This window comes from Pholcus phalangioides, unplaced genomic scaffold, assembly GCF_987345545.1.
Source record: "Pholcus phalangioides strain wild (caught in Gottingen) unplaced genomic scaffold, Ppha-v1.0 ptg000008l_1, whole genome shotgun sequence".
NCBI lineage: Eukaryota > Metazoa > Arthropoda > Arachnida > Araneae > Pholcidae > Pholcus > Pholcus phalangioides.
The window spans coordinates 8,031,794-8,049,487 of record NW_028301601.1 but is presented as its reverse complement, the minus strand read 5'-3'; the positions used below and the strand labels follow the sequence as shown (position 1 = coordinate 8,049,487).

The following is a 17,694-nucleotide window of genomic DNA, read 5'->3' as shown; positions in this document are numbered from 1 at the left end:
TTTATCGTAAGTCTTTTATTATACTATAATAAATTGACAAAAGTTCTTTCATGGAACTTGGAAAAATGCAACCAATAAGCGTATCAGTTTCACTCTTGGTTCTTACAATTTCAACCAGATCTCACTTCACGTCCCCTGTACTGTGCCCGGGTGGACACAGTTGCGCCACTAATGATTCATAAAGATTTACAGATTTTTAAGTTTACGTCCTTATTCTATAGAACTTGGTTTACTCTTAATGCGTGGGTCTCACCCGAACACAACCCGAGGACCTCGATTTGTTTGCCGACAGTTACTATGCGAATTGGTAGGCAGATATTTTTAGCTAAGTAGGAAAGGGGGCTCAAAAAAATCATTTTGCCCAAGGGCCCTGTGATGCTGTTAAGAAACCCAAACTTTACTTTATGGAAATTGCACGAAATCTCATTCCAAAAAACTCAGCACAACCCGAGGACCTCGATTTGTTTGCCGACAGTTACTATGCGAATTGGTAGGCAGATATTTTTAGCTAAGTAGGAAAGGGGGCTCAAAAAAATCATTTTGCCCAAGGGCCCTGTGATGCTGTTAAGAAACCCAAACTTTACTTTATGGAAATTGCACGAAATCTCATTCCAAAAAACTCAGCATTAACGCGATTTCTAGTTAGCAGTATTATTGCTTTTTCTGCATTTGTGCCATCCTTTTGATGAAGGTCTTCAACTACACAGTCAATGGAAAATTCTAGGACTTTTTTGCCGGATGCTGGAGGGCGAAAAAAAAAATTGTGCATAAAAAAAACAATTCAGTAATTTTTTGTAGTGCCCTAAGCTAGTGCTGCCTGAGCCCGTGCTGATTTTGCGTGATGGCTAATCCGGCCTTGGCTTAATTGTACACGCTTTCAATTGATAATTCTCGGGCTCTTCTCTCAAATTGTACACTATTCAATCTCCCGAATCTGCACGTGACCAGATATCTAATTTTTTTTCCGTGAACAATTGGTTTGAAGCGTTCTGATTGATCAAAACAGTCACGACGTTCAGAACAAGAAACACAACAGATACAAGCCAATAAACAATACAAACTTGTACATGACTTTTACAAGTTCTTATCGAAAACGATTCGAGATAGATTCAATTAAACACATAATTCATGAATTAGTTCAGGGCCGGTCTTAGATCTGGTGGCGCCCGGTGCAAAAATAGTAGTCAGCGCCCCCCCCCCCTTCAGGCGCGAATCCAGAGTGATGTGTCAATTTTTGCTAGTCATTATATACGATTATACATTATATATCTAGGCATATATACGCTCTAGCGAAGGAAAATCTCTATCTCCTCTGCAGCTTAGTGGTCAGAGCACTCGTCCGGCAATCGAGGGACCCGGGTTCGACTCCCGGTAGAGGCAGAGATGAGTTTTTTCCTTCCTTAAAAAATTAACATCTCAAATAATAAATATCTTCACAACATCCAGTCTTCCGTATATCTTGTATTAACAAGTGGAGAGCGACATTCATGTCATAGTCATTACTGTCCCGTATGACCACTGACCACCCAGAGAGACCATCTTGGGAAGGTTTACGCAAAAAAAAAAAAAAAAAATACGGGACAGATTCATTCTACCATATTATCAGATTCTTGGTGTGGTGATCGTCCTCATCGCCCCCCCCCCCACTCTTAGTTGGATATTAAGGGACGAAGAAGTCGGAAAAAAAACTTCTTCTAGGGAATGGGATTACGATTTAACTTGTAAACAAGCATAAAAAACCCAACTTGTTTGATTTAATTAGGGGCCATTCAAGCTATTACGTAAGTAGATTTTTAGCCATTTTTGACCCGCTCTCCCCCCCCCCCCCTTGTCAGCAAAATTTCGTCAGCAGCTTAGAATATTTCATATCTTCAAAAAGGGAGGTTGATGACGTAAGAAACCTTCAAACTGCCCCCTTGTCATCAAAAGTCAGGAAATCCGAACCCCCCCCCCCACTCGATGCTGACGTATTACTTGAATGACCCCTTATGAGATTTAAAAACATTAAAAAAGCAAAACGTCACACATTTATGCAGAGGATACTCACCACAAAGGATCTATCTTCGTCGTACTTATTTTAATTGAATTTTATGTTAAAATTCGTGTAGTGCACGCATCACGTACGAGCTAAGATGCTAATAAAGGTGGTTAAATGAGAGTGACATTTCCGTACTATTTCTTTCACATTTATAAAACTCATGTGAACTTGATTATCCCTTTCAGACCAGTACTAAGGAACAGAAGGGGCAAGCAGAAACCAGCTAAAGCACCGGGCTCTGAAACTTGGGAGGTTCCCCAAGCCGAATGGGGGGGGGGGGAAGCGCTTGTAACTCCTCCTTTTTCTGAGCATAACCATTTCAAGGAGACTCAAAGAAAAGACTGCCTTTCAGAAAGCACACTACGGCCCTGGGAAGGGGCACGGCCGTCTTAAGAGCATCATAGGACGCTCTCGGGCCAAGTGGTTTTTCTGAGGCCCTACCTAGTAAATTCTAGAAAATTTTAACTAGATCTCATTTTCGTGAGGCCCTTCTACTCTTGAGGCTTCCGGGCCGCGCCCGGTTGGGCCCATGCGTTAAGACGACATTGAGAAGGGTTTTTTTTTCTCTCTGTAGATTTTTTTTTAACCTCAGGGACTTCGGCTTTAATCTCAATGATAACACACAATTCTTGAAGTTTGGGCTGAACATCCCTGAGGTTAAAAAAATAATATGTAAAGTCAAAAGAAGCAACCGGCACATTTGTGCATACAAGGTCTAAAAGGATTATGCATAATCGCGGGTAAAAGTGGTAAGTGTTGCAAAATTTATCAAACTTACCGAGATGATTGGTGTTTGTGAGATTTGTACAGAGCGAGCTGTTCTAAAAAGGAGTTCGATCTATGGTTCTATTATTTCGAATTTGCTCAGCTAATTGTAATTTCCAACTGAAGTTACTGTTAGTTACAACTGTTCTTTCTACATCTCCTTTTAATGGCAACAAAAGACCACTCAGGTGCACTAAGAGGCGGCTCGAGACAAAACCCCCAGACTCTACCTTAGCGGGACCTATTTCTGCCCGACCTCTCCAATTAAAAAAAAACCCTTTTGTTTCAATCGTTTCGTTTTGGTGCGTTCAATGGAACAGCGATATTTTATGTCATAACATGTCGAATTTTTTTGTTTTTGGCGCTCCTCCTAGAGCGGGCAGAAATCATTTTCCTATTTTACCTCGGACTTGATACACCTCCAAATTTTTTTTTTTTTGCCCTGTCACTTCAGATTTGACGCTCTTCTAGAGCACACCCAGTGCCACCGAGCTGCCCCTGGCTGAACTAATAGAGTCTGGCCAGTGATCGGGGGCCCCAAAGTGCATGGGCATTCTCGTGTGAGCACATTTTTTTCTCCTCGTGTGACAAGTAGGAACGAGACCCAAGTACAGGATCCCTATTTAAAATGGTCAGCAAAAAATAGGTTCTAATTCATTAGTGTTTTTTTTTTTCAAATATTTATTCAATATTGTTTTACGAAATACTGTACTGCATTGGCTATTCGATTCTGCGTTTTTAATAAAAGTAATACAAGTCGGGAAGATAGAGGCATGAAAGGCCTCTGGCTCAAAATCTTTCCCACAACAGAAGACACCTTCGATTCCTGTAATACTCCTCGCAACACAGGGAAACACTTTTGCTTTCGTTAGTAGAAAAGTTGTTAGACAGAGGGCGATTCTCCTCCATTATTTTTATTTTTTACTGCACCAAAAAAACCAGAAAGGAATTGCGTCTCCCCAAAAATCTCCTGCAGGAATGAACGAAAAGAGCTCGAGAGAGAGTATTTTTATCTGATCAAAATCGTTATGTACTGTTCGTATATAGGTGCACTGCCCGTCGATTCTTTCCTTTTCGAAAAATAACCGTAATATCATATGCACTCAAACCTCCAATTCCTTTTCTCCTCTCAGTCATTTTTCATGTATATTTTACAGTTATTTTTTCAAACACGTATCTTAAAGATATTTTTCTAGTAATGTATATCTAACGCGTTTCGGCGCCTCCTCTCATTTGACGCCCGGTGCAACTGCACCGGTCGCACTGCCCTAAGACCGCCCCTGAATTAGTTATTAATCAAAAACAATGCTTCCAAATTATGTTAATAAATAGCAATATTTACTTATCACAAAAATGAGAAACTTTGCCTGGTTTTAATTTATACAAAAATTGCCACGTTTTCAAGACAAATAAATTCAATTGGTCGACGCGTTTCGGCTCTTCAATGGAGAGCCGTCATCAGGCGTACAAAGGCGAACTCTTCGGACGTAAACATCACCCCTCCACGACTCATTCGTGTGAATTCTGACCACGAGGTCCTGAGGACGGCTCTCCATTGAAGAGCCGAAACGCGTCGACCAATTGAATTTATTTGTCTTGAAAACGTGGCAATTTTTGTATAAATATTTACTTATCTTACCGTAACTTTTTAAACTTTGTAATTATTTTTCATCAAGCTAATTCGAAAATCTACACTTAATCTACACACAAGTTCGAGTTCGATTACAATTTTTTATCTTCAGCGCAAAAATTCAAGACAAATCAGTCATTGATAGATGGCAGCACTAGATGAAAAATTGGGGTAGGGCAGTGGTTCCCAAACTTTTTCAGTCCGCGAACCCCCAGCTGGCTCGGTTCCTTTCCGCGTACCCGCAACCCTGAATCCTCCAGACCCTCCCTCCTCCCCCCAATCTGTTTCACCCATGACAGTTTTCGAAAAACTTCAAAAAAACGTACACGTTGAATTAAATTAAATGGTATATTTTTTTATTATCCACATTTTTAATTTTTCAAGTAAGCAAACAAAGTTTGAATTACAAAGTTTTAAAAAATTAAGCTCAAAAGAGGATTAATACAAACTCAAATCCGGAGCTGCTTTCAATTTGCTTCTATATTTATTTTTTATTTAAATATACGAAGAAACCACCCGTTCAACAAGCTCCGTGCTAACAAACGGCAACAAAAACATTATGGCTTTTCTTGAAAGTTCACTGCATTCGTCACCACGGCGAACCCAAAAACTGACTATAGTTCGTTTCAGGTTAACTTTGCAGTGGAGAGAAATTTAGAGAGTGTACTCCTCCGCCGCAAAATAAAGTTCCCATAAATCGGAGTTTTATGATGATCATTTATACAGAATATTTCAATTTTTTTTTTTAATGATTTTGTGAAAAAGAAAGGAAAAATATCGTTTTGAACCGATGTTTCTTCGTTTGAAATTTTTAAATTGGAAAAAAATATTGGTTACCATTATCCAAAAATCTATAGCAACCAAAACGACATTTTCGCGGTATCCTAGAAATCGTCCATACCTTACCCAGGCCGCGCATCGATACATTGGTTAAGAGGCTTTTATTGCCATAGCAACGAGTGATGAGGTTTTCTCGTAGCTTCCTCTCCACTGCAAAGTTAACCTGAAACGGACTATAGGTGCACCATTCCGTCATTGAAGAGGATCTTCAGAGCGGTATCTGATGCGAGCTCTAGCGATTTCTCCTTTTCCGGAATTGACAATGAAGCCGGTTCGAAATACTCTTCTTTGACAGGATTAGGTGTCCACCGATCACCCATTTCCGGATCTGAAAAATATTTTTCGAACGAGGATTTTAATCCTTCCTAGTGACCGACTGTTAAATTTAGCTCAGCTTGCGACAAGAAATCGTGAATTGTTTTAAACACTTCCTAAAAAAAGGGCTACCTCGTGCCGAAGTTCGAACATCACGCCCCGGGACAACCACCTAACTTCGGTGTGCAAAAGCAAAGTGTTGTGAAGGATGTCCATGTCTTCACACAACAATTTAAACAACCTGTAGTTGGTAGAATTCACCTTGACAAAGTTGACAACCTTGACCACTTCATCAAGAACGTTTCGCAAATTTGGAGACAACTGTTTCGATGCAGGAATTTGTCTGTGAATGTAGTAGCGAGTCCATTTCATTTTGTGAGCGACTTCTGCCACGACGGCCTGTATAATAAAAAGAAAGTTAAATTTTGTTTTTTTTCGGGGAAAGGCCACGATACTCTAACGACTCTCCACCCACCTACGCACGCTCTAAAAACGGTATGTGCTTCACATGATCACATCGGAAGTGGATAGATTGAACCGCTCACAACCCCGGACTTCCTCCGCATTGAAAGTAGCTATAGAGAGCTCTATAGATACAAAGTACGAAAGACTGGGTACCTAGATTCAAAAGCATCAACAGCATATTCCTCCAATCTCTGAACGTGCAGAAAAAACGCGCAGAATAACCTCTTCGCCCCAGAGGTGCACATATGTGAACCTTCATTTTTTTTAACTGTTTAAAATGATTTTTAATGACTCTTTTTTTCAAGTGCAGACCCCAGGTACACAATGTTTGTACCCAATTCAATTGGTACTAGTAAAGACCATGGACCCCCATCCTGGAGCAGGGTCCTAGGCTGGGATCTTTTGCGCCCCCCCCCCCCGGACAAAACTTTCACGGAGGTCCCTTTATGATGAATTTATAGCGTGAAAAAACAAAAAAATTGTGAAACCATTGTTTTTGTATGCATTTTATTTCACACAATACACGAAATAATCAGATGAGTCAGCCTAGTATGTAAAGTCGGGGGGACAATAACAGCGTTGCACACGAGGAGGTTAAATAAGAGTAGCTTCATTATATTGAGCCATCTGACAAGAGATTGTTTGAGAAACCAAACATAGAATAAAGGTTGTATTTTATCAAAAATGTATTGAATTTATTAGTTTCCATTTCAACCAGTCGTTAAAAACTTTGGTTAATAGTCATATTGACACTAAAAATTTTCAAATTATTTGTTCGACTACAACAAGTAAATTAATATCTTCACGTCAATGTTAATTAATTGATATTTCAAGTTAATTCAAGTTAATATTTATTAATATAATATTAATTCAGTTACAGTGGAACTTCGGTTAACGAGCTTAATTCGTTTCACTAACGTGCTTGTTATCCGAATAGCTCGTTATTCGAATCAAACTTGTCCATAGGAAATAACAGAAACTCGGATAATTCGTTCCACAATTATTCATTTACATAAAAATGACTAAAAAAAACGGCATTCAATCAATAATTAGACGAAGTAATAATAATATATAATACAATAAAATATACATAATATAAATAACGCCATAAATAAACATACACAATACGATAATGTTTATAGATACAGTCAAATAAAAGGTATTCAAAAAATAAGAGTGAGAAAGGCAGATTGCATTCTACTTGTCACTCAAGAGATTTGATTGATATCATTAATTAGTAATCGTTTAAATTTTCTAATACATTTTTCAGATTTTACATCATGATTTAGATTATTATATTCTTTAGGTGCGATGTATAAAAACTGTTTCTGTATTATAGTTTTATTTGGTTTTATCACTTCATATTGGGTTCCAGTTCTCCTTGTTTGTCTTACTGTTTGCTTTAATTTGAACCATGCAGGGTTTTTCTGGATAAATAAAATTGTTTTATAAAGATAAAGTTTCTGATTATTAAATCTATAGTCATTATTGCAGTCATGGATCATGAAAATTTTTTGAGATACATTGTTGATTACTTTTTGCAAAGAGCTTCTAACCATGTTAACATTAGTCTCATAGTCACCACCCCAAACTGTGATAGCATATTGTATAACTGGCAGTACCCAAGCGAAATAGATTGATCGAAGAAAGACTGGGGAGACAATATTTTTTAATGTATGGATTCTAATGTTGATAAACTTTAATTTATTACTTATAGAAACAGCATGGGATTTCCATTTAAGGGTTTTATTGAAGATAATACCCAGATAATTAAATTCATCCGTGTCTGAAATTTGTTCGCAAGTACAATGCTCCCGTGGGCAGTCATTTGTATGACACCGGATTATGATAGGTTCTCTGTTTTTGGTTGAGTATAATTGAAAATAAATGAATTCGGTTTTCTTTGGATTAAGAGGTAATTTATTGCAATTTAGCCAATTAGAGATTATTGAAATATCAGATTCCGCTTTAATTTTGAGAGTTGTTTGATTTTTATCAGAGATAACAATTGCTGTATCATCCGCGTAACATTTTTTATTAATACATAACATCAAAATTTACAACATTTAGTTGTAAATGTTGAATATCATTAACGTAAATCAAAAACAACAAAGGGCCACGTACAGATCCTTGGGGGACCCCACTAAAAATTTCCTTAAATGAGCCGGTATGATTATCGATCTTGACTGCTTGTTTTCTGTTATAAAGATAGCTTTTAATTTATTCGCGAATATAAATAAATTTAAAAAGTTTCGATAAAGAAAGATAATTTGTGCAGAGTTGTTTTCCCTCATTGCGGTCAAAATGACCGCTACCGTCGTTCCAAGTGACCTGAAATTCCCATCATTCTATGTTAAAACGACCCTCATCGCCCTTCTTCATGTTATTTCCAAAGAACGTTTCATACATAAAGTTTGAAAAAAAAGAAGCTTCTAAAGGGAATTACATATTTGGGAGGAGGAAAAAAAAAGTTATATTATTGCTTTTTTTTTTTAAATGTGTGCAATTTGGACATGGACGTATAAAATTAGAAAATAATAATAAAAATTGCAATTATATTTATTGCCAGTGCTCAATGTGCACGTACAATTTTACTGGTGCGATAAGTTTCACGCTTATTTTACTCAGTGATCCATACAAATGTTTTGAACAGCTGGTTGATGCGAAGATATATTTTTGGAAAGAGGGAAAATTCAACTTCCCCTGCGGGGAATCGAACCCACGTCCTTTCACTATCCGGGTGAACGCCCTAGACCAGTGTTTCCCAACCACCGGGCCCTAGTCACAACGGGCCGTGAGTGATTCGCAGTTTGATTTTCCCCCATTAATTTCTCGTTAATAGTGTGTATGACCTGGCCTTTCACTTACGCAAAAGAGATTTAGCGGGCCGCGGGCTTCCAGAGGTTGAGAACCACTGCCCCATAGTAGTTTTTCTCAACCACCGGGCTCTGACATCAGTCAACCGCGAAAGGGGTTCGCTGTTTCATTTTTACCCATTTATTTCACACATTAATCGTGTGTATGACCGGGCTAACATGAAGGAAATTAACCAGCCTGCGAGCTCCCAAAGGTTGAGAACCACTGCTGTAGACTACAGAGCATAGGCGGAGATAGACTTGGAAGTCTGGGGGGGGGGCGCGGTCATTATTGCTGGGGGGCACGATGATGATGATGTCAATTCATATATACACATATACAGTAGATCATTCGACTCCACCTTTGACGCTGGGGGGGGGGGCAATGCCTCCTCACGCCCACCCCCCGTATCTCCGGCCACGCTACAGAGGCAACGAATATCCCAATCTTTCCTAGGAGCTCGTTTGCCTTAAACAGCACGCAGTGCTGAGCAGTTGTGAGCTTGGCCTGAGTTAGTATTTTTGTATTAGTTAGTAGTTTGTATTTTTGAAATATATGATATCCATATTTTTATGGGCATCTTTTTCTCAGCCACCTCGTTGGGCATTTCGCCTGTTGTGGCGTTGTATTTGTATTTAGGTCCGACCGTCCACGTACAGACACGTTCAGAGCACACGAGCACCTAGGAAAGATTGAGATATTCGCTGCCTCTGTAGTCTAGGGCGTTCGCCCGGAAAGTGAAAGGACGTGGGTTCAATTCCCCGCAAGGGTAGTTGAATTTTCTCTCTTTCAAAAATATATGTTCGTATCAGCCAGCTGGTAAAAACCTTTTTATGGATAGCGGACAGTGACGTCACCCTCAAATAAAATCTTGTTTAGCAAACTTGAATAACTTTTACCGCGAAGTTTATTTCCAATTTCCCGATTTGATGCGATTTTATAAATTTCCAAACAAGTAATATCTTAGCAGCTCTGAAAAATAGACACCAACAGGGAATCTATAATCTCTCGTGTAAAGGGAAAAATTTGTGCAGCAGTATTTTGTACTTTTTGACACTAAAAGATATACTTTTTCCAAAATAAAAAATTGTGAAATGGAGTATTTTTACCATGCATTTGCCATGTATACTCAAATATACTTGAAACCAAAGAGTTAACAAAATTTCAACTCACTAAACTCGAAGGTCAACGTTGAAAACCTCTCATTAAACCGTTTTACCCGCATTTAATGTTGTTTTCTTCCGTCTTTCCTCCGTTTATCGAATTGGAATATCTCAGCGAATATTGCACTTGGAAACATGGACGTTTTTTTTTTGTTGTAATCGGGAGAGGCAGGGTGACAACTTTCTAATTTTTTTTTTTTGGGCTCACGAGGACTGCATGAAAAGTTAATTTTTTTTTATTTTAATAACTATAGAATCCCTTGGAACATCAGTGGTATATCTGAGTACTACACGTTATTTGGAAACTTTTTATAATTAGAAGCATGCCACTAGGATCAATGGTTCGCCTGTAAAATGTCACACGCCCTGCATAGTGTCCAACACCGATCAGGAACACCACGCGCTACAGATGAAAGAAATGACAGAAGAATCCAAAGACTGGCATCTACGTAATGGTTGACTGGACCGCAATTTAAAAGCTCCTCTGGACACGTCTGGACTTAGTGTGAAGGTATACTATTCGCGCGCGTACACATGTATACGAGAAACAGGTATGGCAGTATTTTGAAATATTATAAGAAAACCAGCTTTTGTGCTCAAGTTTCAGCTTCAGCACAAAACACAAAGATCACAATGGGCTCGCAAGTGTTTACCATAGTCACTCAAATGTTATTCAGTTATTTTCAGCAATGAGAAGTAGAACCTGGGGGTGGGTCACATAGGTGAGGGAAATATTTGCACGGTTTACGCAAAAAACCACGGGCTAATTGCAGTCATAGACAAAGTGGAAGGCCCGTGATACACATGCTAATAGAAAAGCTTGCTTATTTGCTACTAGGTAGCGTGCTCGTCGAGCGTATACAATGACTAGCGCAGCCAGAAGCTTGCTTTTGTGGTGTCTCACACAGATGACCCCCCCCCCCCCAAGAGTCGGATCAACGACCTCGAGAGTGTCACGTGATCCCGGGTACTGGAGACGACCGTCTGGAAAACAGCAGCAGCAGCAGCAGAGAGTCACTACACACGAAAGTGTGAGGTTCAAAATTTCTATGTTTGCCTTCCTTTTTATTAACCATCAAAGAAAGTCCATCTTCATTGAAGATTTAATCTCCCTCTCTTTCTCTCCCGTTAGAGCTGAGCGATCCAATGTCCAACTATGGATTCAAGAGTGCAGCAGTGCTTTTCAACTCAGTGGAATCACTAATGATGACACGAAGTATGCAGCCTTGGTCTCTTCCTTGGACGGAGAATGCTTGTCTTTCGTATCGGATCTCATATTAAATCCTCCGGCAATCAACCGATATTAAACCTTGTCGGATCGCCTCATAAAGGAGTTCGCCGCGACGGAACATCAAAAAGTCAAGGAACTTTTGAACGAGCTACAGTTGGGTGATCAAAAGCCAAGTCAACTGCTGCGAAAGATGAAAGAACTCTCCGGCAACGAAGTTTCTGACGAGTTCTTGCGCACCTTGTGGATGCAACGCTTACCGCAAAATATTCAAGCAGTGTTATCGGTTTCCAGTGAGTCATTAGATCAACTTGCTGTCCTAGCTGACAAAGTGGCTGAAGTCACTTTCCAAAATTACGTGTGTCGAATCCAGCCATCATAATCATCGCAAATGCAGTCGACTCAAGTCGAAACGATTCGTCTTCAGTCATCGAAACGCTTACGCAACAAGTGGCAGAGCTAATGGCTACGGTGAATCGACTCTCCAGAGGGAGATATCGTAATAACTCCCAACAGCGACGAGCTAGACGTTCAACATCTCGTTCAAGTCGAGCACGGGATATCTGCTTCTACCACAAGTTCGGTGAGAATGCCCGCCACTGCCGTCAGCCCTGTAAATACCAGAAAAAAAAACGACGACCTTCCATCATCGCTGGTACGATGGAATCGCGCAGGCTCTTCGTGATTGACAGAGTTACGGGTAACTCTGGCAGTGAAGTTTCTGTTATACCGCCTAAAAAAAATTCGTCAGCACTACATCCAAGTTTCCATTTGGTAGCCGTTTTTTACCACATGCAGCTGAGACACAAGCGCCACTGCATGATCTATTGAAAGGTTCTACGAGAAAAAGAAAAGACAAATCAAACGTTGTGTGGTCTACATCAACTTTGAAAGCATTTGAAGATTGCAAAAAGCTACTAGCTGATGCCGCATTGCTGGCACATCCATCCCCGTCTGCCCAATTAGCTCTACACGTAGATGCTTCCGACTATGCTATAGGTGGTGCACTGCACCAGGCGACGGACAATGGTCTTCAACCGCTAGGTTTTTTCCTCACGTAAACTTTCACCCACCGAAACATGATATAGCGCATACGATCGGAACTTCTTTTGCCGCGAGTGTGAGTTTATACTTTACAATGACCATAAACCACTGTGCTATGCGTTTCGTCAAAAAAGAGAAAAATGCTCACCTAGACAGCTAAGGCATTTAGATTATATATCGCAGTTCACAACAGACATTTGCCATATCCCTGGATCGAAAAATATTTCCGCTGATATCTTATCACGCGTAACAGCAATTTCAGTTTTCGGACCTCTCGATTTTACTGCCATAAGCTTTGCAACTGAAGAAAGTCTTTCTTCCAGATGCAGCTAAAGCGCTCTACTGCGATATATCAACAGGTGCACTTTGACCTTATATTCCAGAAAAATTTCGATATGATGTGTTTTGGAATATGCACAAACTGTCACACCCAGGAATTAGACGTACTATTGATTTGGTCAGAAAGCGATTCATTTGGCCATGTCTAGCTAAAGACTGTGCTAAATGGACAAAAGTGTCCAAATGAACAAAAACGCTCCATGCCAAAGATCCAAAGTGCACAAGCACACGAGATCCACAGTACAATCGTTTGTGGAATCTTCCCAACTATTTCAACATATTCATCTGGATATCATTGGCCCACTGCACATTTCCGATGGATATTCTTATTCTCTAACAATGATAGATCGGTTTTCACGATGGCAGAAGCGGTACCTCTCCGTGACATCACAGCACCCACGGTAGCTACAGCTTTTCTTTCCACCTGGATTTCACGATACGGCACACCTTTGACAGTAACAACCGACCAAGGTCGCCAATTCGAATCGCAGCTATTCCGAGAGCTTTCCAAATTCCTCGGAGCAAAACGGGTTAGGACAACTGGATACCATCCACAGGCGAACGGTATGTTGGAAGAGTGGCATCGCCCTCTCAAAGCCGCGTTGAAATGCGATCAACCAAACCCATAAATGGACTGAAGCATTACCTACAGTTCTACTCGGTCTTCGGTGCTCTCTGAAACAAGATTTGGGGTGCACACCTGCAGAACTACTATACGGAGAAACTTTACGATTACCTGGCGAGTTTTTCCAAGCACAAGCTAATTCCAACTCAACTGACGCTTCCGAGTTTCTACAAACGCTGAGAACGCACGTCCAAACTTTCCAGCCACGTTCCAGCCAATCAAACGTCATGGAGGACATCCTACATTTGTTCACCATAATTTGAAAGCTACTACTCACGTTTTCGTAAGAACTGATAGGGTGAAACGTCCTCTGGAACAGCCATTTGGAGGACCTTACAGAGTGATCAGCCGGACCGACAAAGTGTTCAACGTTGACATAAGAGGAAAATCAGTGTCAGTCGATCGGCTTAAACCGGCATTTCTCGTGAATCCGACGGTGGAGCCGGTGCCCGTATCTCCAGACGTACCAACTGCAGTTCCGACTGACAGACTCACAACTGATTCTGCTGATCAAGTCAGAACCACTCGTTCTGGACGTGCTGTCCACTTTCCAGATCGTCAACAGTTCTCGTATAATCACTGATGCTACTCCTCAGTACGCGATCACCTCTTATTACTCGTGATCACTGGGGAGGGAGTGTGTGGTGTCTCACGCAGACGACCCCAGAAGTGTCGGGTCAACGACCTCGAGTGTGTCACGTGATCCCGGGTACTGGAGACGACCGTCTGGAAAGCAACAGCAGCAGCAGAGAGTCACTACACACGAAAGCGTGAGGTTCAAAATTTCTATGTCTGTCTTCCTTTTTATTAATCAAGATAATTATTATGTGTCGTCGTAATAAATGTTTATTCCGAAGCTGTGTGGTGACTCCGCACTTTTATAAGCATATATTTGACGAATGCTTTGTTTTGCGCGTGTGCCACGCTCAATACTTGATTAATAATGATACGGAATGTTTCGTATTTAAGAAATAGATGTGATAGTAAATGCGAAATGCACCAGTTATTATTGAATGAATACGAAAATTTTGTTTTCGGATACTTTTTCGTGAAGAGAATCTCGATAATTTGCGCCTATTGAAGCAAAAATAAGAAATAATTTTCCTGAGCATTTGAACCCTAGATTTTTTTACCAAGTGCATCACTTTAATAATTGACCTCGTCATTAAATTTGAACAAAAAAAATGTGTCGTTAGTTTAGAATTCGGAACTTTTGATTCGAAAATTATTTTAACAATAAATGTGAAATTTATACAAATACAATGCAACGCCACAACTGGCAAAATGCCCAACGAGGTGGCAGATAAAAAGATGCCCATAAAAATATGGATTTATTTATATATTATTTATATTATTTATTATTTATTGAACTAGGGATATATTTAAAAAAAAAACAGCAACCCAATTAAAAATGCAATTAACACAAATTATAAACAATATATACACATGATAAAATATTATACAACGCCCATAAAGAATACTTATGGTTGTCTTATTCTAAGAATGGATAGCTTCTCGATTTACCCCAACATGTTTATCGTATTTCTTTTTGAACGTGTCAATTGTGTTACAAATTTGTTATTAAATTTATTTTTTTGCGAAATCTGGATTTTTTATTGGGAAAACCTACGTGTCTATTGATTAACATGAAATAATGTTGCTTTAAGAGTGGCGGAAGCTATGCTCTGGCTCTTGAATTTTCACAAAAAATTATGTGCACGACATTCTCCGATCCAATCAATAATTCCTATGCAAAAATGAGCCAAATCATTGAGCAATTTTTATTGTACAGTCGACACTCCTTAAGCATCCAAAATTTTCCTATAAAAAATAATAATAAATTTACAAAATTTTTAGTCGCCCCATTGAGCTATTTTATTACAAAGCAATAGCAAAAGCAATACGTAGTACAACCTGCGCGCACGTTCAGACTTTTTTCTATCAGATTCTTTTGTTTTAACCGCATGCTTACACAAGCACGGAAAAATAGACCGTCGTGCGATTCAGAAGCGTGCTCTTTAATAAGCTTGTTTATTCCGAATATAGGTGGTAATCAATTGTTATTGTTAGCATATGTTCGAAATTAGCGTACTTTCGTGCCACTTAGTAGCATGTGCATACTGGTCCTATGTTGCCAAAATGAACTCTTTTTTCATTTTCAGTTAAGGCAAAAATAAACAAACACGCGTACGTATCTCAAATACATGGTATTTGATACGGGTTCCGTTCACAATCCCGACAGACGAAATCCCGACAGGTCAAAATCCCGACAAGTCGAAATCCCGACACTGTCGAATTTAAAAATTCAATTTCGCCGTATAAGCCGCACTTCGTGATTTCTGTCGGGATTTAAATTTCTCGCGGCGAGGGGCGTTGGGGCTACGATGAGAATGATAAATTGCGATCAAATAAATTTTTCAAATTTTAATCTCGCCGTATAAGCCGCGCTTCGGGATTTGAATTTCTTGCGGTGAGGGGCATGGGGGCGCCGATGAGAATGATAAATTGCGATCAAATAAATTTTCAAATTTTAATTTCGCCGTATAAGCCGCGCTTCGGGATTTGAATTTCTTGCGGTGAGGGGCGTGGGGGCGCCGATGAGAATGATAAATTGCGATCAAATAAATTTTCAAATTTTAATTTCGCCGTATAAACCGCACTTCGCGATTTCTGTCGGGATTTGAATTTCTTGCGGTAAGGGGCGTTGGGGTGACGATGAGAATGATAAATTGCGATCAAATAAATTTTTCAAATTTTAATTTCGCCGTATAAGCCGCGCTTCGGGATTTGAATTTCTTGCGGTGAGGGGCGTGGGGGCGCCGATGAGAATGATAAATTGCGATCAAATAAATTTTCAAATTTTAATTTCGCCGTATAAGCCGCGCTTCGGGATTTGAATTTCTTGCGGTGAGGGGCGTGGGGGCGCCGATGAGAATGATAAATTGCGATCAAATAAATTTTCAAATTTTAATTTCGCCGTATAAGCAGCACTTCGTGATTCCAGAGGCCTGAGTTAGGTCCGACCGTTCATCGCATACAAGTTCCAAGGAAAAATTGATATTCTTTGCCTTTGTAGTCTAGTGGGCTCACCCAGAAAGCTCGAGAACGTGGGTTTGATTCCTAGCAAGAGCACAGGTGAATTTTTCCTTCCTAACTTCATCTCGCATCAGCCAACCGTTGAAACCTTCGTATAGATAGCGGAAAGTGATATCATCCTCGGAAAATACAGTGTGTGTGGCTCAAAACAAAAAAATCTAAATTTTTCTTTGATTTCCCGTCCTTTAACTTCCAATTTGAAAGTTGTTGCATTGTCTCTCCTGATGCCAACAGAAAAATTGCATGTTTCTCAGTGCAATATTCGCTAAGATATTTGAATTCGAAAACTGGAGAAAAGTTATGAAAAGACAGCAAAAACTAATCGACAACGCTCCTTCCCCAAATTTATGCTGTCCTTTCCACCTTTCCTTCGAATTTTGAATTCAAATATCTCGGCGAACATTGTACTTGTCAACTTAGATTTTTTTTGTTGGTCTCAGGAGATACGGTGCAGTCACTTTATAATTAGAAGTTTTAAAAATTTATATTTTTTTATTTTGTTACACACTGTGTTTTCACTCTCAAAACTGGTACAGGGTAATTTTTGAACGCCTTTTGAGCATTTTTTCAAACTGAAATCATCTCTACCACGGATGGTTGAGAAGACAATGGCCGTACTAACTCTTAAAGGACACCCTGTATGCAACTACACTACCACACAATTTGCATACTCTCTTCAAAGCCTTAAGACCAACTTAGAGATAGAATTTTAAGAAATTTTTTTGGGAGTCTCAACAGTATAAAATAAAACTACTGACAGAATTTTATGTTTATAGCTTCGTAGTGAGAAGGGGGGAATTGGGGATCCGGTCCCTTCGAAATGAGAGAAAATGATTGAAATAAGGTAAAACATGGCCAAATATATTATTTGACCACCTTGTGTGTCCCCCCCCCCCGAATGGAATTTCTAGATACGGGCCTGACCTTCAGTGGTTGCGGCTCGGCGATGAATCAGTGAATTAAGCTGTCAAAACATGTAATTTTATACGTATGAATAAAAATATTACTCTACTATTACATTGCTTTCGAAAACCTTGAAAATTTTAAATTAAGATCTTCATGAAACGGTCTAACTTTGTGCAATATCATTTGACATTTTAAGTCTATTTGAAACTTGAGCGAGAAAGAATTTCGAAAGATTCTCAAAGAAAATAATAAGGAATAGCAGTGTTTGTGGAGGATAGAAAAATCTATAAATGCCAGAAAAAGGCAACCCTGAATCCTTTGCTTTTCGCCAAGTTGGAAAAGTAAATGAATTTCCAAATTATTGATCTCCATTGATCATGGTAT

At 39.5% G+C, this 17,694-nt stretch overlaps 1 protein-coding gene across 1 annotated transcript; it reads left to right on the top strand.

Moving 5' to 3' along the window:
- The first annotated feature begins 13,042 nt into the window (after positions 1-13,042).
- On the top strand, positions 13,043-13,891 carry LOC149083590 (uncharacterized). Its single transcript, XM_089235207.1, has 2 exons — positions 13,043-13,247; positions 13,512-13,891. The coding sequence occupies exons 1-2, from the start codon at positions 13,043-13,045 to the stop codon at positions 13,889-13,891; spliced, it is 585 nt and encodes a 194-aa protein (XP_089091333.1).
- Positions 13,892-17,694: the final 3,803 nt, after the last annotated feature.

Bases quoted from the DNA above. Each gene is read 5' to 3' on its own strand.
- LOC149083590 (XM_089235207.1), top strand. From the start codon at position 13,043: ATGGCAGAAGCGGTACCTCTCCGTGACATCACAGCACCCACGGTAGCT. The intron at 13,248-13,511 runs GTATGTTGGAAG...CAAACTTTCCAG, and splicing joins ATACCATCCACAGGCGAACG to CCACGTTCCAGCCAATCAAA.